A 25210-nucleotide genomic window follows, 5' to 3' on the forward strand; every position below is an offset into this window, starting at 1 on the left:
TCCGGCAGGAGTCTTTGTGGTTCTTCCCAGAGATGCTGCTAGGGTCAGGCAGGGCCGTGCTCTGCCGCTCTCGGGTGATTTGGACTGCAGTGCCCAGCATTCACAGTACTGGCTGTGCTAGCAGCAGTCTCTGCGTGGTGAAATCTCCTCTGGCCAGAGGCTGCTGCCTGTACATTCCTGGTCGGGTGGGCTGAGCCTGGCATTCCCCAAAGGAAACAGAAGGGGGACCCCCAAGCAGAGGGGGAGGCTGGCTTACCAGGGACTGCGCCTGGGAGAACCGGAACTGTCACTGGCAAAGGGCAGCCATTGCCGAGCATTGCCAGCAGGCGATTCCTTCACAGCGCCGCAGCGACTTCATCGGCTCCAAGGCAGATGTCACCTGGACACTGGAGGCCCAGGAGACCTGCCTCAGCCTGGCCGTGCTGGACATGCTGCGCATCTCGCAGGAAAGGAAACACAGCCTGCAGGAGACGCTGCGCAGCATCAGGTGAGTGGCGCAGGGGCGAGCCGCCCACAGCAGCACGGGCCTCGCCCAGCACTGCTCGTCCCCGGACCCCAGGCTGCTGGGCAACCTGCACAGCTGGGTCGGGCAAGGGCAGGCTGTTGATTGGTGGACTGTGGTGAAGCGCTACTGGGTGGCATCAGTACAAAATTGATGATCGTTTAATGTGCTATTAGTGAGCCCCCGAGGGTCTTTCTGAGCCACCCTTCCCAGAGATGCCAGGGAATGAACCCAGATCTTTCAGCGTGCAATGACACTGAGCTGTATGCTTTCCCTCAGTCATAACGTAAGATTCTAGTCCTCAAGGTTCTGAATCAAGGACTTAAGATGGGAACAGAGGAAGCAGCCATATACGAAGTCATATATGGAGCTGTCTTGGAGCACATAGCCCAGTATGAGCAACAAAGAGGGGCAGGAAGGCCTCTTGGGGCTTTAGAGGGGAGTTTTCCCCTCCTGGAGATGCCAGCGACTGAACCCTGGAGCTCTCCCACCAAGCCTCTGAAATGCAGCCATGGTTGTGAATAAAGGACTGATTCAAGCAGGAAGCAGCTTTAACCTGAGCCATGCTAGCCGGGGATGATGGGTTTGGGGCCCTAGGCTCAGGAAAGCTGCCCTAGCCACTACAGCATACTGTTCCATCTCCTCCCCCAACCCCCCGACCAAGGAGAGCATGAAAACAAAGCAAAGACTTACAGGCAAATGGCCTCTGCACACGTGCAGAGTGTTTTCCCTGCAGGCAGGCGCGGGTCCCGGGGACCTCGCTCTCTCATGTCAGGCGCTGGGCCCGTCCGCACAGCCCCAGCCCCTCGGGGAATCGCAAAACAAAACAAAACAAAACAAAACTCCGGGGGGCGTTGCAAAGAGGGTCCTGCAACCAGAAGACGCTCGCCTCTCCCTCCGCAGCTACAAGTCGTGTCTCCCGGAGAAGCTGCGATGCCAGTTGCGGGCGCAGAGCTTCGTCACCAGGAGACGGATCCGGCGCCAGTTCGGCCGCTCGCTGCGCCGGTTCGGCTGCCTCCAGCCCGAGGCGCGCTCCCTCAAGCTCAAGTACCTGATGGAACTGGAAGCGCTGGAGGGCCGCGCATCCGGGGAGACCTTCTTGGCCAAGATCCCGAGCACGACGGCCTCGGACGCTGCGCGGCTGATTCACGTGTCTGCGGAAAAGGGGATCGTGTCAAGCCGGGGGGATCCTGCGGTGCGAGGGTTTTCTTTATTTCTTTATTTCTTTGGAGTGCTTGTGTGCCGCCCCATTCGCATGGGTTGGGGCGGATGCTACTCGCTTAGCTACTCGGGCATCTGGAGACGGGCGGGGGCAGCTTCACTTGCGAACTGGGGTTTAAAACATAACGCTCCAACATGTTATCCTCCTCGAACTGGTCTGCGTAAAATTTGGACGTGCTTCCGGCCCGGTTTCCGGGCGGAGCAGCTGTTCCTGCGGCTAAAATGTTGCCTTCCGCTGCTTACAGATCCAGTGGCCGCCTTAGCTGACTTTACTCCCGGGAAAGCGAGGAAAGATTGCAGCAAAAAGAAGGGGCAGATCTCTGCTCCAAGCTGTGTAGCCATAAGGACTAGAAACTTGGTGTGTCTGTATGTCTGCAGATTGAAGAAACACACAGCCCCAAATAACAATCTCTTCTTCATCATCTTTAGGACAAATACAAGTTCAAATTAATTAAATTTGTTTCTGTTTAGCAAATTAATAAATGAGAAATCCATATAAAATCCAAAGATAGAAACAAGCAAGTCATAAAAAGTCTTATGAAAGATTCTGCAGTCATGCTGGGGGTCCCAGAGTGACACAGCACTAGGACTCCAGTTTTGCAGTTGTGTGGCCCACAAACGTGGTGTGTGCTTGTACAATTCTAAAGAAAGCAGGGAAGGTGCTCTCCAGAGCAGCCTTGGGGTTTAGCATGGGCTGAGCATGGGATCTTGAATTTAAATAATAAAAGGTTACTGGCGAGAACAGCAGGAACTGCCCCTCCCCTTCTTGGAACTGGCCCAAAAGTGCCACCGCAGCAGCTCTCTTCGGCTCGGAGCCTTTCGCTCCCTGGATTCTTCCTTCTTCTCCCCACTAACGGCTCTTTGCCTCTCCTGTGCTGCCATTCTAACCCTCCAGGCTGGGCATCCCTTCTGCGACTTTCCAGAAATTGCTGACATCTCCATCAAGCAAGCCAGCCAGGACGGCCTCCCCGTGGAAGACCGCATCGTGAGCGTGACCAAGACGGACTGCCGGGTCCTGGTACGTGCGGTTTGCTTCCTCTCCTCTGTGGCACCTTTTGTGTTACACTGACATGCAAACGGGAATCACGGTTGATCAGACTGGAAGGGACAGTCAAGCAATTGCACTGGTCTACAAATTTTGGGAAATTAGCAACCTCAGGGATAAAATGTCCTAATTCTTACATAGTTTAATTAGATAAATTAGCAAACAGGTGATAAAGGTGCTGGTTGGCTAAAGTTTTCAAGATATTTCACAATAAAAACTTACACACAGGGGAGTGTATTTGCCTACAAGGGAGGAGGTGTCTGATGATCATGACGCCTCGTAACTTCTTGACAAAGTATGGTAGAACAATGAAAATGGTACCAGATGGAAGTGTATAAGTTTATCTTCTCTTTGAGACTAAAGATCATTCCTTAACTGTAATGTATTGTTCTTTTATAGCAAGGTAAATTTGCCTTGGTCAGATCTGCACATATTACAGTTATATCTGGTGGCTTGTGAAAGGGTCATTGCCTAACATTTCCAAGAACAGTTGTGTGAAATTTTCCCTCAGAAGCCAAGATGCCACGAAACTGTGTAAACAACGCAGAGAACTTCTGCTACGTTTGTGGCGAGGTGACATTTGCGCCTCAAAAGTGCAGCATGACAGCAGTGGTAAAAAAGCCAGGCCACCTGTATTTTGGGTGCAAAGTGGGGGACCAGGGCAAGCGCTGGGCCCTCACTATCGCTGCGTTCCATGTGCAACTCATCTGCGTCACTGGCTAAACAAGAGGAAAAGGTCCGTGCCTTTCACAGTCCCAGTGGTGTGGAGGGAACCCACTCATCATGGCAGCGACTGCCATTTTTGGATGGAAAGTTATGCTATAAATGAATGGAAAGTTATGTTATTGGCACCAATAAAAAGATAAATTTATAATGATTGGTGCGGTACCATTCTCATTGCTATATCACAATAGGCAGAAAAGTTATGGAGCAGAATCGCACATCCCCCTCGTAATTTTGAATGCTTTTGATGCAGTGTTGACCTGAAGCTGTATCTTGGGAACTGGGGCCAATTAATACTCAGCATGTATTTTTCCTTTATTAGTGACCCAATTCAGGAAAAATTTTGCTACCCAGTTCTGGAAAAATTTAGCTACTTGCATGTCCGAGGCTTTCTCCTTGCAGACCAGTGTTGCCAAAAGAAGCACGGCTCGTCCGATCTGCCATGTCCTGGGCCTGGGGCAGAGCATGTCTCATGGTCCCATGGTCCATGCTGCCCATGGTCTCCCTCTGGTGCGTCTCCCCCAGCTGTTCCAAAACCAGATACCAAATCTTTTGTCCTGAGAATTCCTGCTCTAACTTCAGTACAGCGATCAAGGCTCTAGTCCTCTTGCTCAGGAGCATCCACAGTCCCCACCTCTTGTTTTATCCCAAACGTTAGCCAAATCGTGCTGGTCCCCATAGTTTTCTGAAAGAGCAATTCCAGGAGACATTGCAAAGCATTCCAGGGGAGCAATTCCAGGGAACATTGCTTAAAAGGCCTTCATCCTGACCAGCTCTTCTCCCAGCGGCCTTGCAGGTGTTTTAGACTAAAATACCCATTACCCTGGCTGGGGATGATGCGGGCTGTAGTCAAGCAGAAAGCCCCTAGGAAGAGGCAGTACCCACACATACCACCATTCGAGTGGCAGCCTCAGTAAGGGAACAGGGCCGGATCCTGACCGGCAGCATGGCTTGTCACTTCATGTTCTGTGCTTCCTTTTGCAGGAGGTGCAGTTCCCCGCTCTGTCCACGGCCCTCTCTTTCGTCTCCCTCGTTGACGGCTATTACCGGCTGATGGTGGATTCCTACCACTACTTCTGCAGGGAGGTGGCCCCCCCGCGGCTCCTGCAAGATCTGGAGGGAGACTGCCATGGCCCCATCACGTAAGGAAAGAACTGCCGCTGGCCACACAAAGCTGCCCTGTCAGGGGAGGGACCAGCCTGCCCCCACTCCAGGTTCCTATGGGTTGCCGGGACAGGAAGGTAGACTGAAAGGGGAATTCCCCAGTCTGGGTGCTTGCGCCGGCTGCTGGTTGCACAAGCCGGGTGCGTCCGCACTTCAGCACAACAGGGAAGACGCAGCCCACATCCTGGTCAGTGCTCAGCCAGCTGTCCTGCCCTGCCTTGCCCACCACGCAGGATGTCTTCCTGCATCATCCGTGGCGCAGATGACTGATACCTCTGGGCTTAATTTCTCCTCAGATTATTCCAGGCCTTTCTTTCATGGTACTGCCCATGAGCACTTAACAGAGTACCTCAGTATGCAAATTTTGAAATCTATTTGGAGCATTTCAAAAAAATTAAGCCTAAACTTGCTGTTGTTAGTTGCAAAGTCATGTCCGACCCATCAGCACCCCATGGACAACGTTCCTCCAGGCCTCCCTGTCCCCCACCATCCCCCGGAGTCCAGCTAAGCTCACACCAACTGCCTCAGTGACTCCATCCAGCCACCTCATCCTCTGCCGTCCCCTTCTTCCTTTGCCCTCAATTGTTCCCAGCATCAGGCTCTTCTCCAGGGAGTCCTTCCTTCTCATTAGGTGGCCAAAGTATTTGAGTTTCATCTTCAGGATCTGGCCTTCTAAAGAGCAGTCAGGGTTGATCTCCTCTAGGACTGACCGGTTTGATCGCCTTGCGGTCCAAGGGACTCGCAGGAGTCTCCTCCAGCACCACAATCCAAAGGCCTCAATCCTTCGGCGCTCAGCCTTCCTTATGGTCCAGCTTTCACAGCCATACATTGCAACTGGGAAAACCATAGCCTTGACTATACACACTTTTGTTGGCAGGGTGATGTCTCTGCTTTTTAGTATGCTGTCTAGATTTGCCATAGCTTTCCTCCCCAGGAACAAGCGTCTTTTAATTTTTTGGCTGCAGTCCCTGTCTGCGGTGATCTTGGAGCCCAGGAAAATAAAATCTGTCACTACCTCCATTTCTTCCCCATATAATTGCCAGGAAGTGAGAGGACTGGATGTCAAGATCTTAGTTTTCCTAATGTTGAGTTTTAAGCCAACTTTTGTGCTCTCCTCCTTCACCCGCATCAAGAGGCTCTTTAGTTCCTCTTCACTTTCTGCCATTAGAGTGGTATCATCTGCATATATGAGGTTGTTGATATTTCTCCCAGCAATCTTAATTCCAACTGGTGATTCATCTAGCCCCGCCTTTCTCATGATGTGCTCTGCATATAAGTTAAATAGGCAGGGCGACAGTATACAGCCTTGCCAAACTCCTTTCTCAATTTTGAACCAATCAGTGGCTCCATGTCCAGTTCTCACTGTTGCTTCTTGACCCGCATACAGGTTTCTCCAGAGACAAATAAGATGGTCTGGTACTCCCATCTCTTTAAGGACTTGCCACAATTTGTTGTGATCCACACAATCAAAGGCTTTAGCATAGTCAATGAAGCGGAAGTAGATGTTTTTCTGGAACTCCCTAGCTTTCTCCATGATCCGGCGTATGTTGGCAATTTGATCTCTAGTTCCTCTCCCTGTCCGAAATCCTGCCTGTACTTCTGGTAGTTCTCGGTCCACATACTGCTGGAGCCTAGCTTCTAGGATTTGGAGCATCACTTTGCTAGCACGTGAAATGAGTGCAATGGTGTGGTAGTTTGAACTTTCTTTGGCATTGCCCTTCTTTGGGATCGGAATGTAAACTGACCTTTTCCAATCCTGTGGCCACTGTTGCATTTTCCAAGTTTGCTGGCATACTGAGTGTAGCACTTTTACTGCATCTTCTTTAAGGTTTTGAATAGCTCAGCTGGAATATTGTCACCTCCACTAGCTTTGATGTTGCTCAGACTTCCTAAGGCCCATTTGACTTCGCATTCCAGGATGTCTGGCTTGAGGTCAGTGACCACCCCATCATGAGCTTCCTCAGACAGCCATTTTGCTTTCTTGCATTCTTTTTCTTTGGGATGGTTTTAGTTGCTACCTGGTGTACAATGTTGTGATCCTCGGTCCATAGTTCTTCAGGCACTCTGTCTATCAGATCTAATTCCTTAAATCTATTTGTCACCTCTACTGTATATTCATCAGGGATATGATTTAGGTCATACCTGAGTGGCCTAGTGCCTTTCCCTGCTTTCTTCAATTTAAGCCTAAATTTTGCAACAAGAAGCTCATGATTTGAGCCACAATCAGCTCCTGGTCTAGTTTTTACCGACTGTATAGAGCTTCTCCATCTTTGGCTGCAGAGCACATAGTCAATCTGATTTCTGTGTTGACCGTCTGGTGATGTCCATGTGTAGAGTCGTCTCTTGGGTTGTTGGAAAAGAGTGTTTGCTATGATCATCGTATTCTCTTGATTAATTCTACCAGCCTGTGCCCTGCTTCATTTTGTACTCCAAGGCCAAACGTGTCTGTTATTCCGGTTATCTTTTGGCTTCCTACTTTAGCATTCCAATCCCCCATGATGATAAGGATATCATTTTTTGGTGTTAATTCTGGAAGGTGTTGTAGGCCTTCATAGAACCGGTCAACTTCAGCCTCTTCAGCACCAGTGGTTGGGGCATAGACTTGGACTACTGTGATGCTGAACGGTTTGCCTTGGATTCGAACTGAGATCATTCTGTCATTTTGGAGATTGTATCCCAGTTCTGCTTTTCCTACTCTTTTATTGACTAGGCTACTCCATTTCTTCTGAGGGATTCTTGCCCGCAGTAGTATACCTGATGGTCCTCTGAATTAAATTCACCCATTCCTGCCCTTTTCAGTTCACTGATTCCTAAGATGTCGATGTTCATTCTTGTCATCTCATGTTTGATCACGTCCAGCTTACCTTGATTCATAGATCTTACATTCCAGGTGGCTATGGAGTATAGATCTTTGCAGCATCGGACTCTCCTTTCACCACCAGATGCATCTGCAACTGAGTGTCCTTTCGGCTTTGACCCAGTCGCTTCACTCTTTCTGGCGCTACTAGTAGTAGCCCTCCGCTCTTCCCCAGTAGCACATTGGACACCTTCCGACCTGAGGGGCTCATCTTCCGGCGTCGTATCGTTTTGCCCTTTGGTACTGTCCGTGGGGTTTTCATGGCAAGGGTACTGGAGTGGGTTGCCATTTCCTTCCCCAGTGGATCACGTTTTGTCAGCGCTCTCTGCTATGACCTGTCCATCTTGGGTGGCTCTGCACAGCATAGCTCATAGCTTCATTGAGCTACGGAAGCCCCTTCGCCACGACAAGGCAGTGATCCATGAAGGAGAAGCCTAAACTATCCAGGCCCAATTAAAATCAGACAAACTACACCCTCGCCTCTCCCCCCATCCCCCAATCTGCTGCTAAATACCTGGGAGGCTTGGAAAGCTAAGAAAGCACAACTCAAAAGAGTGGGCAATGTTGGTGGCAGACAGATCTCATAGGGAGAGAATTCCACAAAGATGTGACATAATGGAAAATGGGCCATACTTCTGAAAAGTACCTTATCTACCAAGTCACACAGTAACAGAGTTATCTAGTCTACCCCTGCCAGCAGAAACAGACAGGGTTTCAAGCAGCAGAGGTTCTTTTCCATACTGGGCATCAAACTTGGGAGGCTTCTTGCATGGAAAGCTCTTTTTAGTTGAATATGTTTAGCACTACATTTACATCCCACATTTTTGACCCTCTTGCAAGGGGTTCACATGCTCCTCCTCCCCATTGTAGCCTGTCAACAACCTGCAGGGATGCCCAATGTGTTTTGCAGCTTGTCAGCATCTCTTTGTTTACCGATTGCCGAATCCCATTTATACAGACAGAGAAAAAGAGAGCAGATTCAATTTGCAAATCTGAGTTTGCACTAAAATGAATTAGCACGGGTGTAAGTTAACACTAATGTGCATTAGCATTAGTATGCATTTTCACAAATCCCCTTCCAACGTTTTCAGGAACAAACACTCTGCAAAAGCCATGTGACTGAGAAAAAGTTGGTCCATGGTGAAATACACACATCAGATTCAAAGTGATTTTGATAAATTGGAGCACTGAGCTGAGAAGAGCAGAATGAAATTCAAGAGGGACAAATGCCAGGTTCTTCAGCAAGGAAAAGGGAACCAAATGCAGTTACAAGATGGGGGATACTTGGCTCAAAATACTGAAAGTGAGAAGGAGCTAGGAATTGTCGTAGATCACAAGCTGAATATGAGCCATCAATGTGATGTGGTGGCCAAAAGAAAAAGAAAAAGCAGCAAATGCTATATTGGGCTCCATTAATAGAAACATAGTTCCAGATCATATAAGGTTCTGGTTCCCTCTAGTTAGGCCCCATCTCAAGTCCTGTGTCCCGTTCTGGGCACCCCAGTTTAAGGAAGATGCGGACGAGCTGGAAAGGGTTCAGGGGAGGCAGCAAGGAGGATCCGGGGACTGGGGACAAAGCCCTGTGAGGAGGGACTGCGGGAGCTGGGCATGTTCAGCCTGGAGAAGATAGCACTTTTCAAAAACTTCAATATTTAATTCAAATGAAATAAATAAATACTTTCACACAGAGGAGGGCCAGATCTCTTCTCGATCACCCGAGAGAGCAGTACACAGAATTAAGGCTTAAGTTACAGGAAGCCAGATTCCAGCTAGATGCCAGGGAAAATTTCCTGACTGTTAGAGCAGCAGGACAATGGAACTAATTACCTAGGAAGGTTCTGGCTCTCCCACACTGGGGGCCTTTAAGAGGTTGCTGGACAGCCACCTGTCCTGGATGCTTGAATTTGGAGTCCTGCATGGAGCAGGAACATGGAACAGAGACATAGCATGGAATTCCTAGACATACTAGCCTAGGATTCCATGAAATCTAAACCTGTTTGAATCCCTGGCAGGTTTTCCTGGCTTCCCTAGGGGTAGTTTTGGCTAAGGGTCAGTGACTGACCCAAATCCTGTAGTGAGCTTCCTGGCTGAGTGGGGATTTGAACCCTGGCCTTGCCAGTCCCAGCCCAACCCTTAGCAACTGAGCTATGGTCCTTCACACCAAAAAAAAAAAAAAAAAATCAAATCAAATCAAATCCCTTTCTAGTGGTCCTAAGAAAAGGGCTGGATTCAGTAGGAACCCTAGAAGCTGTTTTATATTGAGGTCAGGTCCCCAGTCCATGTAGGCCAGTGTGGCTGACACGCTCTGGCTTTCCAGGATTTCAGGAAGGACTTGTCCCCAGCCTTACCCAGAGAGCTGCTGAGGGTCAGCCCATGGGCCTTTTGCAAAGCTCAACAAAGATGGATTCCAGTTTTCACAGCCTTGCATAAATGACTCTCTTAAACATCTGTATAGGAATCTTTCTAATTCTAATAAAAGTAAACAGAAGATTTTTTCTTAAAGCTATGCAGATGTGGCGAGGGGACTTCTATGTGAACAGAAATTTTAGCAGACAAAGCAGAAATGAGACACTGGCAGCTGAGCAGAGCACGGATTGAGAGTTCAAAACCATGGAATTGCCTCAATTTCCCTTCTGTCATATTGCAAAAAGCCTTTTGCTGGAGCTGAATGCAGTTGGGAGCTTTCCTGCATAAGGCTGCTAATCTGCTCTCTGGTTTTGCTGCAGAACTGAGATCCAAGCCCTGCACAAAGAACGTTTCCTTTCCTGCTTTTCTGCTAAATACTCTGGATGCAAATATGCAAGAGGAAACAGCAATTCCTTTTATTTTCACAATTAAATGCAGCATTCTTCCTGCTCTAATAAACACTCGCTAAAAGTACTGTTCAAAAACACAAGCAAAGCAAGGTGATTGTGAGATAAGCAACTGTGAGTAAGAAATGAAAGGCATGTGATAAATAGAAAAGTTCTACAATTCAAAGCTGAGTGCTAAAGTCAGACCTGGAATGTAACAGTCCAGTCTTCATCCCGTAGCCCACGGACTGAATCCAAGCTGGTATCTTGAGAGATTGTGTAACCCAAGATAAGGTGTTGGCCTTGAGAAGAGAAGGCTGAGCGGGGACATGTGCGGGGACATGAGATCCCTCTCTAAGGACCTCAAAGGCTGTCACAAAGAGGAAGATCAAGATCTCTCCTTGCTGATGCCAGAGTGCAGGGCACTCTGGATAATCAGTTTGAGTTGCAGCAACCCCGATTCAGGCTGGACATCAGGAAAAGCTTCCTCACTGTCAGAGCAATACAACAGTGGGACCAGCTGCCTGGAGAGGTGGTGGCTCTCCCACACTGGAGGCATTCAGAAAGAAGCTGGACAGCAGTCTGAGTGGGATGGTGTGAACTGGCGTCCTGCAACAGCAGGGGGTGGACTTGATGGCCTTCATGGGCCCTCCCAACTCTACTATTCTATGATTTCAGAGCAGCAGGGTGGGAGGGGGGATGCAAAGAAGTCAACTAAGAACTAGGCCGGGGTAACACCTGTGTCTGCATGCACCTTTCCAAGAAAATCATGCAGACTCACCCACTTGCAGGTCAGAATTTGCGATACACAAACTGAAGCAGGCAGACTGTCCCAGGGGAGCGTACATCCTTCGACACAGCCCAGAAGATTTTGAGAGCTTCCTGCTCACCACCTGCCTTGAGGTGAGAATGCCTTGCCTGCATCTCCCGGCCACATGCAGAGGGATTATTGCTCTTACTGAGTTGTTGCTGCGTTCTCTGAGCAGGGCATTGGGAGGACTGCAGTCATGGCACAGGGCAAGCTCATCTTCGAACCTGCCGCGCTTCCCTGGCCACAAGGGCTGGCGTTCCAAAGGCCCTCCAGGGTGATGGGTGGCACAGGGCTGGGGCGCTGGAGCAGGGGCAATCAGCCACACTCTCTGCACCCCAAAATGAACTAATTGGGGGAGAAGCAGGAGGGAAAGGCGCTCTGTGCATGCTCCATTTCAACACACCAGGCACAAGAAAGGAAATAGCTATCCCATCTCCCTTAAGGTGGCACTTTGAAATGGAAGGAGGCATTCCTCTTGCATCTCCCCTCTCCCCTTCCTTGGTGGTCTGCCACCTTCCCCTAGAAACCACCTTCCCCTAGAAACCACCAAACTCTGGGGGCTTCTTATATTGGTAGCCCCACAGACAGTATGAAACAAGGTCCAGCACCCATGGCACTGAACAGGGTTGGATTGGAGTTAATTTATGAACCCTAAAAGTTAACTTTTTCCCCCAGACTCGGGAACGCACTATAAGTCAGTGTGTTTGTTTCTCCGGACTTCCAGGTGAACGATAAGCTGTGCTGTGATTTTTCTGCCCCTGCAGATATAATCATAAGCCAGGCTCAAAATTGAGTTTTATGGTCCTCTCCCTCTATCTGAACAGTTTTCTATACCTGGATTGTGCTCTGCTGGTTTGGGCTGGCTGCTGGAAGCAAACGAGGCCCCACAAGCATGGCCCTCCCGACCTGTCTTCAACTGTCTTTTCTTGGCTGTTTCAGGTGCTTGCTTGGCAGCCCCATGGGCCCCCTTCCCTTGCAGCGGGAGGGGTCTTCCCTGGGGGCCAGGTTCAGCCCTCGGCCGCATGGGGAAGCAGAAGGCAGTCTGGCAATTTTTCAAAAACTCAGGTAGTCATGGGGTAGCCAGAGCACCAAGAATGGAGCCGTCCTGATAAAAGCCAGGGGGCCAGGCAGCTGTCCACACTGAGGAGAGGAGGCAAGGAGGTGTGGGGAACCACGGTGGGCTGGACGGGGCCCAGGCAAGCAACCTGGCCCTGAGATTCTGCTGGGCACCGAGTGCCTCATGCCTTCTAGAGCCAATGTGGGAAGAAGTGTGGTGCAGTGGTTAAAGCGCTGGCCTGGAACTCGGGAGATCTGGGCGAGAGTGGGTGGCTTTGGCCCTGCACTAGCTCATGGCCTGACCTACCTCACAGGGTTGTTGTGAGGGTAAAGCATGCTTTCTGCTTTGGGTTCCTTGCAAAAGGAAAAAAAGGTGGAGGATCAGGATGATGAGGACAACAGTGGCAGCTTTTCAGTTGAAGTTACTTGCTTACCCCCACCTGCCTCACCCCACCTTTCCCAACTCCTGCACTCAGACCCCGTTGGGCAAGGACTTCAAGAGCCTGCTGATCCAGAGGAACTGGGATGGGAACTTCTCCACCGCTGGGGTGGCCAAGAGCTCCTGCAGCCTGCTGGAACTGCTGGAGACCTGGCAGCATGTCGGCGCCCTCCCCGGCAGCTCCCTGTGCCCCCCACAGGCCAAAGGTACCTCCGGAACCAAGAGACAGGAAGTGGGGGGCAGCAGCAACAGCGACCCCATCCCCCAAGGAGACTGCCACCCCCCCCCCCCACACACACACAGACTGACCCTCACCCTGCCTTTCCCATCTTTCCGTCACATCCTTGGGGATGCCCCAGTTTGTCCTGATTCTCCCTGCAGCCAAACCTGGGCAACGATCAATCCCCCTTCTCTTTGTTCCTTTCATCTCCAGTTTTACCAAGAGAAGGTCAGATCGCCAGTCCTCATTGTTGTCAAAAAGAGCTGGGGCTGGGTGGGCCCTTGGCCTGGGTCTCAGCTCAGGATCAGTGGCGGAACCACTCTGGAAGACCAAAGAGAGCCTCCATGTCCTGGGATAGTCTACCATGGCATGCTGGTTTCTAGGGGAAGGTGGCAGACTGTGGGGAAGGGATTCTGTCCTGTTGGAAGCAGATACCAGATTTGTTAGCTACACAGGCAATAGCCTTTGGGCTGCTGGGCAACATAAAAATGAAATAAAATAGGTAGGTAGATGGAAGGAGGGAGGGAGGGAGGGAGGGAGGGAGGGAGGGAGGGAAGGAGCCTGTATTCTGCTCCAGGCCAGCAGTTCTGCCGGTCCATAAGAGAGGAAGGCAAGGGGCAGATCAAGCACTGGGGTAATAAGACCCCTGAGAGGTGAGGACAAGTTTCAGAAAGTAAGCAAGATTTGGACCAGAAGAATTGTGGTGGGTGGGAGTGACAGCCGCTGCCACTCGACTCGGCTCTCCCGGACAGTCCAACCGCCCCAGGCCTGCTTCTCAGACCTCGTCCTCCCTCCCTCCATCCCCACAGAAAAATCCAACCTGCTGATTGTCCGTGGGGGCAGCTGCCACCAGTTGCCCACCTCCCCAGCCATTCCCCGACGTGCCATTAACCAGATGATGTTCCACAAAATCCAGGCAGAGAACCTGGTGCAGGTAAGACAAGAGAGGGCGGCAGGGAGGGAGCCACCCATGAGGACTAGCATCTTGCTCCTGCAGTAACTCTGCCACAAAACAAGTTGAGCTGGCTCAAAACAAAAAAACACACCTGTGCAGGATGTGTCCCCTGGCTTCCGACAACTGCATAACCTGGCATAAAATTGGTGCAGACGAGAAAAGAGAATGCAGAGTAATACTTATTTATAAACTCTGGGCTGCCATTCCTGTATTTTTAAAATAGAAGGGGCTCGTTTTGGGGCTCATTTAACAGTAACTGCAGCCAGGTGACCTTTGTCTCCTGAAGGGATGTGCAATTTTTTGGATGCGACCCCCCCCCCCCTTGCAGGGAGGCGACGAGTGAGGGGAGGCAGTGATGGCCTCTGCTTGCCTCCCATGGTCCAAAAGAAAATCCCTCGTGGGAGGCAAGGGGTCCTGCTTCTCCCAGCCACCCCTTCGCCCCAGTGTCGCCTTCTGCTCCGCAGTGCGAAAGCCTGGGGCAAGGAACCTTCACCCGGATCTACCGGGGCCTCAAACGGGATCCGCAGGACAGAAACGCTGAGGGGGAGGAGGAGCCCGGGGGCCACCAGACTGAAGTTGTGATGAAGATCTTGGACCACAGCCACTCCCACTTGGTCGAGGTGAGACCCGAGGGGCCGCTGGGGGCTCGGCAGCAGGGGGCATCCCTCGGGGGGCCTTTCCCCATCTTCACCAGAGAAGCAGCGGCTTCCATGGGAGAAGGAGCAGAACCTGTGGCCGTTTCCTTTACTGGGGGCGTGCCATCCCCCCCTTGCTCCACTGCCCGTGAGCGCAGATGCACATCCGTACGGAACCAATGCGAAAAAGCTCGGTTCTGTCAAGGGAGGGACGGAGGGATGGGAGATGCTGCAAAGCAGCGATGGGGGGCCTCTCCACCGTCCCCCACCAGGCCAGCCACACGGGCTGTGTGACTCCACACACTGCGGGCAGCGGCTGTTGCTGGGCTCTCAGCGCCTGTTAAGAGGACACCCCGGTCCAAAGAGCAGCATCAGTGCGGGGAGCCAGATGCCGGCAGGTCACGTGCTCTGCTGATTTGCCGATGTCCTTTTGCAGCCTTTCCTCGAGGCGGCCAGCATGCTCAGCCGGCTCTCGCACAAGCACCTCGTCCTGCTCTACGGTGTCTCTGTGGGGACAGAAAGTGAGTTTCCCCCTGGCTGATGGTCTGGGGCACCCGGGCCCTGGGGGGCAGGATCCACAACCCTCGAGGTGCATTGGTATGGTGCGCCTAATCTGCATTTTCTCCCGAGCATTTGTAGAATCCTCAGAAAAGTGCCAAAACTTAAGAGGGACAGGAAGCAAGGGAGACGCAAATAAAGAAGTGCATGGAACTACCCGGGAATAATAGGATTTCTCACCCACCATATCCCCAGGCTGGGGGGCGTGGTTCAGGGGCAGGGGGCTCCTCCTGGCTCCACTCTCTACTCTCCCAGCTGGTTTTCTACACTGGGGACCAGTTTGTATACTGGAATTTTACATCACATGATCCTGCATTCATGCTTTTACCGCATCTCTTTTCTGTATTTTGCGAAATTGTTGCAAACTGCCCAGAGAGCTTTGGCTATTGCGGGGTATAGACATAAATTTCTTCCTCATTCAGAAGTCTTGAAATGCCTCGCCAAGAACGAGATGCGGACTGCAAATGGGGGCAGGCCTCTCAGCCCCGGCCTTTCTTGCCGCTCCAGCAGAATGCAGCCCTGGAGTGCTTTGCTGAGGCTGGTTTCAGCCTCGGGCTCCAGCACTCATGGTCCCGTCGCCCCTCAGCATTGGCCATGCTGTCTGGAGCTGATGGGGGATGTAGTCCCACCACAGCCGGCGGGCTGCGGCTGCCCTAATTGCGACCTGGCCACCGTACCACCTCTTCTTTCAGGCATCATGGTGCAAGAGTGTGTGTGGCACGGCGCCCTGGACACGTACTTGCGGAGGAGCACGGCCGCTGGCGGAGTGACGCCCACGTGGAAGCTGCAGGTGGCCAAGCAGCTTGCCTATGCCCTCAACTTCCTGGTAGGCATGTGGACAGAGCTCGGCTCCCTCTCGGCTCCCGTCCAGACCTGGAGTGCCACGTCTCTCTTCTGGACCCGGCACCCGGCGGGTGGGCACCGGCCGCCTCTGAGGAGAGCCGAGCAGCTTCCGGCTTCTCCACTCATTCAAGTGCAGCTTTCTTCTTTGTGCTCTCCGGCCGGTCTGCACCTGCAGTGAGCTCTCTGGAAGAGGCGGCCAATGGCAGCCAGGTGGATTCTGCCTCCATTGCCATTCACCACCCCATGGCTAAGCCACGTTTCTGGGGTAAACATTGATGGGAGCTGGACCGGGACTTGAGGGTGCAGGCCCCGGTCCCCATGCAGCCATGGAGTTTGGCAACCTTGGGCCAGTTGCTGATGACCTAACCTACCTTTCAGGGCTGGTGTGAGGACAACACGGGACGGGAGATGAGCTTGTGCACTCTGTTGGCTCTGTGCAAGAAGACGAAGGAGGGGTCCAAATGTCTGAGGAAGCCGCTCTCTCTCGTTCTGTTGTAGGAGGACCAGAAGACCATTCATGGCAATGTCTCTGCCAAAAAAGTCCTGCTGGCCCGTGAGGGAGATGCGGCAAGAGGGCAGACCCCCTTCATCAAGCTCAGTGACCCTGGCGTCAGCACCACCGCCCTGGCGAAAGACCGTGAGTGGCTGGCCCTTGCGTGTGCGCCTGCCCCAGGCACTCGGCTTTTTCCAGGGGGACTCTGCCGCTTCCGGGCCTTGAGGGCTCTCTTGGTGGTCATGCCCATGATGCAGCTAGCTTTGCGCTGGCTGCTGGCTTTGGGGCTTCCTGCCCATGTCGCGGAGTGTGGCCCAGTACGGGAGCCTGCCCTGCCCTGGCAGCACCACCACCAGGCAATTGCCCAAGCCGTCAGGCTCAGGGTGGGCAGACCAGGAGAGGCAGGACTAAAACTACAAGACGGCCCGTGGGTTTTAGTGTGCAGCTCTTACTGCTGGGACCTAAACCTTGGGAGCGGCATTCCAAACTTTCCAACGGGGAGAAAGCTGGGAAGCAGCTTGGGAATGAGCAGGAGGGACATGGCCCTCAGGGTCTGCCAGAGGGGCAGATATGCCCCGGTCCGAGGCTCTGCACTCTGTCCAAAGTGGCCTTGTGCCAGAAAGGGGTTGGGCCCAGATGCACAAGCCCTGCACACGGACCACAATCGGACGCCGCCAGGTGTGCTGGGCCGGCAGCCGCTGGGGCTGCGAAGTGGGTCCTGCCATCCCTGGCAGTAGCCTGAACTTCTGGGTGCAGTCCATGGTGCTGGACTCAGCACACAAGACCTGTCCCCAAGGTGGGTCAGCACCAGGGCTCCTCAGAAGCTTGGATAATGACCCAGGGCGGATGCAACACTCGAGGGACACCGGCAACAGCAGTCTGCGCTGCGTGGGGCCGCTATGCTGGCTGGACATGATGAAACCGCAGTCGGCCGGGACTTGAGCCCACTGGGGCCAGTAGGTCTTTTGTTAGTCATGGATGCCTTAAACCCCAGCGATCTCAGTGGGGTTTAGGGTTAGGGCGAGCAGACCTGTCTACATCTGAACTAAGGTACTGCCTCAATCCACTCATGCCAGTTTGCTGCCTTTTCATCACAGACCAAACACGCTCTGGGTCCCGACGGTGGGGCACCCGCTCCCCACTCCCAAGGGCTGTGCGAGGCGGGATGGGCTACGAGGCTGTGGCTGCTTCCCATCCAAGGAGCAAACCCTCTGGCTTCGGGGATGCCCTGCCCCCGGGAAAGACGGAAGGTGCGCTGCAGCACTATGGGGAGGCCCCAGCAGGAAGGGGCTGTGCCAACCTGCCTGTTCCCCTCTGCCATGGCCTCAGTGCTAGTTGAACGCATCCCGTGGATTGCCCCCGAGTGCCTGGAAGATGCCAAGAACTTGGCGACTGAGTCAGACCGGTGGAGCTTCGGAGCCACTTTGTGGGAGATCTTCAATGGTGGGAACATGCCGTGGAGTGCCATGGAACCCCAAGCGGTCAGTCTCGGGGCAGCGGGGAGGCATTCCTGATGCAGGGGCATCACTCCAGCCGGCTCTTGGGGGGAAAGGACCTCATCCCACCTCATCAGAGTGGGAGGGCATAAACTGGTGTCCTGCAACAGCAGGGGGTTGGACCCCTTATGCGTCTTAATTCTCTGGACAGTTAAAGAAAAGGTGCTTCTTGGCCTTGAGGCACAGACATTGCAGCCTGGTATCTCCTGGGATGTGTTAGAGGACAACCCCCATCATCCCCAGCACTGGTGAGGGTTCTAGTCCCTCATATCAGGAAGAGCAAGTTGCCAGAGATGCCCTGACATCTTTGTCTCACAAGGGCTTCCTAATCCCTAAAACCCCCTCTGCTTCTATATGGCAAAGAATATAACTTTTTTTTCCTATCAGGGAGATAGCAAGAAAAAGTCACTAGCATGACTCTCCCAGATACGTCTACATGGAAGTAGGTCCCAGAGAGTTCAGTGTCTATTTCAGTCTCAAAATGGGCTTGCAGTCCAGAAAACTCTCACCATAAGCAAAGCTTCTCGTGCAGTTCTATCTAAGCACACTGGCCAACCCTTTAAAAGCCATATGATCACAGTTCCCTTCCTGGCCAAGGAGTCCTTCCCACTCCCCCACTCTGGGAACATGACACCCACCCACACACACACACAGGGCCGCTTTCACCCTTCTCTGCTCCAAGGAACACCCAGAAAGGTTTTGCAACTAATAGCTATCTAGGCTATACTATTCATTTCCTCCTCCACCTCAGTTGTTTTTCCTTTTGTGTCATGACCTTTAGATTGTAATCCCAAGGAATGGAACAGTCTTGGTATTTTCCTTACCTGATGTCTGGCCAGAGAGCAGGGCTGGGATGCTGTCACTCTGCGCATGCATGAACTTGCTCCCTTCTCCCCTCCCTTGCCCATTTCTGCAGAAGCTCAAGTTCTACCAGGACCGTGGCCAACTGTGCCCTCTCAGGTGGACAGAGCTGGCTGGCCTGGTGGGCCGGTGCATGCAGTATGACCCACGGCGGCGCCCAGCCTTCCGTGCCATCATGCGGGAGCTCAACAGCCTCACCACTTCCGGTAAGTCTGCAGGCGTGGCAGTGGCCCAAGCAGGGTGCCCAGGTGCAGCGGGGGACAGGGGGATCCCTGCCGCCGTAATATGCAAGTGTCAAGGGTCTGCAATGGGCAGCTCAAGGATCCAGGAAGGGGAGCAGGGGCGGGATGGTGGTCCTGGCTCCGGGCGCAGCCAGCCGTGCCCTCCAATATGGTGTGTAGAAGGCAGACTTCCCTGGAACCCTGCAGCCACCTTAGTTGCTGTCAAGCCCCCTTTTAAGGTCAGCAGAACTGCCTTTCTCGGTGGCCTCAGCAGCCCAGCTGCCTGAACCCCTGGTTTCCCACAATGTGAGGGCTGTGCAGGTATCAGGCACATTTTACAAATGTACAGAATTGTGTCCCGTGCGCACAGGTGCACCGTGGCATCCATGTGCATGAGCGCAAGGGTGCAATCCCTCAGATGCAGCCTAACAATTTAAAAATGGCCCACAGTCTGCAGAGCCCACACAGCTTAGGAAAAAGCCAGCCTGTTGCAGGTTCAATTCACAGGAATCCAGACACAGTAGAATCTGTGGCCAATCTCTCCAGCATCCTTAGGCAGCATCCAGTAGCTCCTCAAACCAATAAAAACAAGAACATTGAAGACAATAAAGGCCTAATTTGAAAAGATGCTTCTTCACACCATTTCCAAGTACCCACAGAGTCAGGGCTAGTGCATATTCCATTTTGTGGGGTGACAAGGGAAAGCCTTTTACGGCATGCCCAGCAAAGGGGTCCCCAGAGTCATGACCCCCCTGAAGGATCATTCCTTGATCTACAGACGAGTGCACCATGACCCAGTCCTGAGCTGTTTGGACTTTGAAGGCTAGCATCAAAAACCGAGAATGGAGCCCAGAGTGCAGCTCTTCCCGAACAGGCGTAGTATGCCGTGTCCCGATTCCACCCACCAATTTGCTACTGAGGTGCTGAGGATGGGCCAACCCAGAGCACTTTGCAGCTGTCCAGATATGATGTTACCAAGGCCTGGAAAGCTGTATCAGCAAGGATCTGAAGTCATGATTCAGCTCCCCCAGTAACGAGCAGCAGGTTTCACGTGGCAAGAGCCCATAAGACGAGGGGCGCACCTGTAGGTGCTTGTGAGGATCAAGCCACCAAGGGCAGCTCTGGAAGGTCCCCACAAGGCCTCCCCGCACGGCTCGTCTTGGCTGCTGCCGTGCAACGGACCTTCACAGCCGCTGCCTTGTGCTCCTGATCCCGCTTCCAGTCTGGCCTCCGCCTTGCCTTTGCTCTAACCCATCCTTCGTCCTCTCTGATCCTGCCGTGCCCCTGACCCTACTGTGGCTTGCCAGGATCTGCCCTCCGCTTGCCTTTGCCTCCTGATCTGCCCCGCTTGTCCCTGGCTCTGCCTTTCTGCCATTTGCCTTTCTGTCTCTGCCGCTGCCCTATCCTGCTGGGTCCTTGATCCAGACGTGCTCCTGGCTTTGCCTGTGGCCCCCCTGCTTTCCATCAGACCGCTGATGTCCCTGGACACACGTTCCCTTCCCGAAAGATCCAGTGTTCCATGACATCCTCTGTAGCTGGCTGAGTTGTGCAGCAACCACACACTGTATGCCAAATTTATTATTTTATTGTTCGATTTATATCCTGCCTTTTTCCCACAAGGGGCTCAAGGCAGCTTGCATCATTCTCCTCCTCCACCTTATCCCCACAACAACCACCCTGTCAGGTAGGCTGGGCTGGGAGTCTGTGACTGGCCCAAGGTCACCCAGTTGGCTCCGTGGCTGAGCGGGAACTCGAACCCGGATCGCCCGAGTCCCAGCCCCAGACTGTTCACCACAGCGCCGCACTGGCTCTCTATCTCAGGCACTTTGCCTGCCATCACAACCTTTTCTTGCCCTTTAACTGCTGCTGTCCCTTCACCCCAGATTACGAGCTTCTATCAGACCTCCCAGCCACTGACCACTTTGCAGGGTACATGGATCCCTCCTTGTGCCAGGATCCCACCCTCTTTGAGGATCGCCACCTGAAATACATCTCGCTGCTGGGCAAGGTAGGTGGCATGCACCCCTGGGGATGCACTTCGTGACCGATCTGGCCCCCTTTGGGTCAGAGGGGGCATGGCTGCCCCCTCAAGGCAGCCTTCGGGAGCAAGACTCGCTCCGTCACGAAAGGGCTGCCAAGGTGGGTGCGGCCAACCACGAAGCCCTCATTTCCCAGAAGGCAAACTGGGAAGACCTCATGTGGGGGCCTTCTCCTTGGATTGCCTCCTTTTGGGAGGCAAGGGATCAGGACCTGCTAGGAGGGGCTTGAGGTCCTATGTCCTGAGAGCAGTGGGGGTTGACGGCAGCAGTACCCCGATCAGCTTGCCGGGGCCAGAGCCGCTCCCTTCGGGGCCCAGATCCTCCCCCGAGACACGTGCACTGCTGTTGCAGGGGAATTTCGGGAGTGTGGAGCTGTGCCGCTATGACCCACTGGGGGACAGCACTGGCGAGCTGGTGGCAGTGAAGCGCCTGCACCAGAACTCAGCCGAGCAGCGCCAGGACTTCGACAGGGAGATTGCCATCCTGCGCACCCTGCACCATGACTTCATCGTCGCCTACCGCGGGGTCTGCTACAGCTGGGGTGAGGCCGGGGGGCGGGGGGCACAGCTGTTCCTTGGACTGGGTGAGCGCTGGATTATTTTACATGCCAAAGGAAACGTACCAAATCGACCTCCCAACGCCAAACACAAATAATTGAGGTTTATGCAATGTGCAGAGAAGCAGCAGCTTAATGTTGGAACTGTTGGCCAGAAAATGTCAGCATTCCAGCAGTTCAAGCCAGCCTCTGCCAGACGGAGTGAGCTCCTGTCATTCACCCTGGCTCCTAGCAGTTCGAAAGCATGTAATGCGCATAGACGAATTCGGCAGGAAGGTAGCTGCTCTCCACCATGCCATGCTGGACACATGGCCACGGAATCGTCTTTGGACAGCACTGGCTCACAGGGATGAGCACCGTTCGTGGAGTACAATCCACAGGGACACCCGTACAAATCGTGCATCCTGCACAGTGCATTGTGTGGCAGTTCACCCTGCACAAAAACGTGCAGGGAAAAGTGTGCATATTTTAAACCATGGACACAAAATGCATACATCTAAAGATCCGGCTGCTTAAAAGGGACTCAGTGCGCAGAGCACATGCGTTCACAAAGGTGCCTGCAAGTGGGGGGTGAGGCAGAAGTGGCTCACGGAAGGGCAGGAGGGCCCTGCTAGACAGAACTGTGCCAAGATCAGCAAGGATGGCTCCCTGTTTCCCACAGGACGGGAGGCAACTAGGAAGGAAACGGCGGCTCCCCACCCTCGAGTGTGGATAATGACGAGGACTTGTTTTCCATCGGAGCATCAGCTCTCTTTTGCATGCTTTCCTAGAAATGGGGCACTTTGGTCTAACCTGAATCCCGTTTGCCAGCGACTGCCCTGCAAGAATGCACTCCTTAGATTATGCTGATCTTGTTCATCACAGCACACTGTGCTGTGTGGCTTCCCCAGCGTGGGTGTGGCTAATCCCCACATGCTGGGGTCGCAGGGCTCTGCGGCAAAACGTGCAGCAGCGTGTGTTCCAAAGCATGTTTCATGCTGCTTCGAAGTGGGAAGCCTCTCCCCGTCCTTCACGTGGTCTTTGTGGACAGGAAGGGGTGGCGTTCTCTGCCAGTGTTAATCAGTGGAAGGCAGCGGTTTTATTCCCTTCCCCAGATTTATGTGGCACATTCCCTACCCCAGGCCGGAACTGCCTCCATCTGGTAATGGAGTACCTGCCCAATGGTTGCCTGAGGAACTTTCTGCAGAAAAACCAGGAGCGGCTGGACCTGCGGAAGCTGCTTCTTTATGCCTGGCAGGTCTGCAAGGTGAGATGTCTGGATTTGCTCATGGCCGAGGTGCTCCCAGCCCTAAAGAATGACAGGAAGCACAGGGGGATGGATCCTGGCCTGGGGCAGCTGCACAGCGTCCACTCATGGTGCATGCAGCACTGCCTGTGTCACATCTTATGGGAGCACAAGCACAGCCCTGCGGGGCCAGACAGGAGGCTTCTCTTGTCTGGCCGGGGCACAAGTGGAGATGCTCAGACCAGGGGCAAGGCCTGCTGGCCTCAGTGCAGACCCGACAACCTCATGGCCCCCATTCTGTGATGCTCTGGGGCAGCACGTGGCCTTCGGGGCACTGCGTGGGGTCAGAGGGGTCCGGGCTGGGTCACCTGGAGGAGGCTGGTGGTGACCGACGGGCCAGCATGTCCGGAGAGGGCCCGGCTGGCCAGGATGGGGTCAGTCCCTTCCTGCACACCTTCCAGTTGCCCTGCTCCACCCTGTGTGAGATGCCAGGCCTGCCTCAAGGTAGCCCCTTCGTCTAGGGCCTGGAGGGGAGCAGGGGGGGAGTCCCCCAAGACCACACCCCCTGAGGAGTGTCTTGTTCACAGGGCATGGATTACCTGGGTGCTCAGCGCTACATCCACAGGGACCTGGCTGCCAGGAACATCTTGGTGGAGAATGAGAACCGCGTCAAGATCGGTGATTTCGGCCTGGCCAAAATCCTGCCGCAGGGCAAGGAGTACTACGTGGTGCGAGAACCTGGGCAGAGCCCCATCTTCTGGTAGGAGGGCCAATGGCTGCTGCCATGGCAGATGCATGGTGTAAAATACCCCATAGCTTTAGCTTTTGTGCATTAATACTGATATCCCCTTCATGGATCACTGCCTTGCCGTGGCGAAGGGGTTTGGGTAGTGCGATGAAGTGATGAGCTCTGCCGTGCAGGGGCACCCAAGATGGACAGATCATAGCAGAGAGCTCTGACAAAACACGCTCCACTGGAGAAGGAAATGGCAACCCACTCCAGAAACCTTGCCATGAAAACCCCATGGACAGTACCAAAGGGCAAAACGATACGACGCCGGAAGATGAGCCCCTCAGGTTGGAAGGTGTCCAATATGCTACTGGGAAAGAGCAGAGGGCTAGTACTAGTAGCGCCAGAAAGAGTGAAGCGACTGGGTCAAAGCTAAAAGGACACGCAGTTGCGGATGCATCTGGTGGTGAAAGGAGAGTCCAATGCGGCAAAGATCTATACTCCATAGGAACCTGGAATGTAAGACCCATGAATCAAGGCAAGCTGGATGTGGTCAAACAAGAGATGACAAGACTGGACATCGACATCTTAGGAGTCAGTGAACTAAAATGGACAGCAATGAGTGAATTTAATTCAGAGGACCATCAGGTATACTACTGCGGGCAAGAATCCCTCAGAAGAAATGGATCATACTCAATAAAAGAGTAGGAAAAGCAGTACTGGGATACAATATCCAAAATGACAGAATGATCTCCGTTCGAATCCAAGGCAAACCATTCAACATCACTGTAGCCCAAGCCTATGCCCCAACCACTGGTGCTGAAGAGGCTGAAGTTGACCGGTTCTATGAAGGCCTACAACACCTTCTAGAATTAACACCCAAAAATGATGTCCTTATCATCATGGGGGATTGGAATGCTAAAGTAGGAAGCCAAAAGATAGCCGAAATAACAGGCAAGTTTGGCCTTGGAGTACAAAATGAAGCAGGGCACAGGCACAGAATTTTGTCAAGAGAATACGATGGTCATAGCAAACACTCTTTTCCAACCACCTAAGAGACGACTCTACACATGGGCATCACCAAACGGTCAACAAAGAAATCAGATTGACTATGTGCTCTGCAGCCAAAGATGGAGAAACTCTATACAGTCGGTAAAAACAAGACCAGGAGCTGATTGTGGCTCAGATCATGAGCTTCTGGTTGCAAAATTTAGGCTTACATTGAAGAAAGTAGGGAAGAGCACTAGGCCGCTCAGGTATGACCTAAATCATATTCCTGATAAATATACAGTAGAAGTGACAAATAGATCTAAGGAATTAGATCTTGCCTGAAGAACTATGGACCGAGGTTCACAACATTGTGCAACACGTAGCAACTAAAACCATCCCAAAGAAAAAGAAATGCAAGAAAGCAAAATGGCTGTCTGGGGAAGCTTTACAAATAGCTGAGGAAAGAAGGGTAGCTAAAGGCAAGGGAGAAAGAGAAAGATACACCCAATTGAATGCAGAATTCCAGAGATCAGAAGAGATCACAATGCCTTCTTAAATGAACAGTGCAAAGAAATTGAAGAAAACAATAGAATAGGGAGGACCAGAGATCTCTTCAAGAAAATTGGAGATATGAAGGGAACATTTCATGCAAAGATGGGCATGATAAAGGACCAAATTGGCAGGGACCTAACAGAGGCAGAAGAGATTAAGGTGGCAAGATTACACAGAAGAACTATACAAGAAAGAGCTTAATGTCCCTGATAACCACGATGGGGTG

The 25210-nt window shown here is 52.8% G+C and overlaps 1 protein-coding gene across 2 annotated transcripts in view; it reads left to right on the forward strand.

Moving 5' to 3' along the window:
* The window catches only part of JAK3 (Janus kinase 3), a 48891-nt gene that overhangs the window by 13702 nt on the left and 9979 nt on the right, over positions 1–25210 (forward strand). For both annotated transcript variants that reach the window (XM_044421026.1, XM_044421027.1), the window contains exons 5-21: positions 342–487; positions 1406–1697; positions 2619–2741; positions 4476–4633; positions 11096–11207; positions 12648–12816; positions 13640–13764; positions 14250–14405; positions 14857–14941; positions 15671–15804; positions 16320–16458; positions 17644–17795; positions 18727–18877; positions 20776–20900; positions 21283–21472; positions 22609–22733; positions 23300–23472. In XM_044421026.1, coding sequence (XP_044276961.1) covers positions 342–487; positions 1406–1697; positions 2619–2741; positions 4476–4633; positions 11096–11207; positions 12648–12816; positions 13640–13764; positions 14250–14405; positions 14857–14941; positions 15671–15804; positions 16320–16458; positions 17644–17795; positions 18727–18877; positions 20776–20900; positions 21283–21472; positions 22609–22733; positions 23300–23472 — 2555 coding nt within the window. The remainder of the gene's footprint in view (positions 1–341; positions 488–1405; positions 1698–2618; positions 2742–4475; positions 4634–11095; positions 11208–12647; positions 12817–13639; positions 13765–14249; positions 14406–14856; positions 14942–15670; positions 15805–16319; positions 16459–17643; positions 17796–18726; positions 18878–20775; positions 20901–21282; positions 21473–22608; positions 22734–23299; positions 23473–25210) is intronic.

Source organism: Varanus komodoensis, unplaced genomic scaffold (genome assembly GCF_004798865.1).
Source record: "Varanus komodoensis strain SLA01 unplaced genomic scaffold, ASM479886v1 scaffold113, whole genome shotgun sequence".
NCBI lineage: Eukaryota > Metazoa > Chordata > Lepidosauria > Squamata > Varanidae > Varanus > Varanus komodoensis.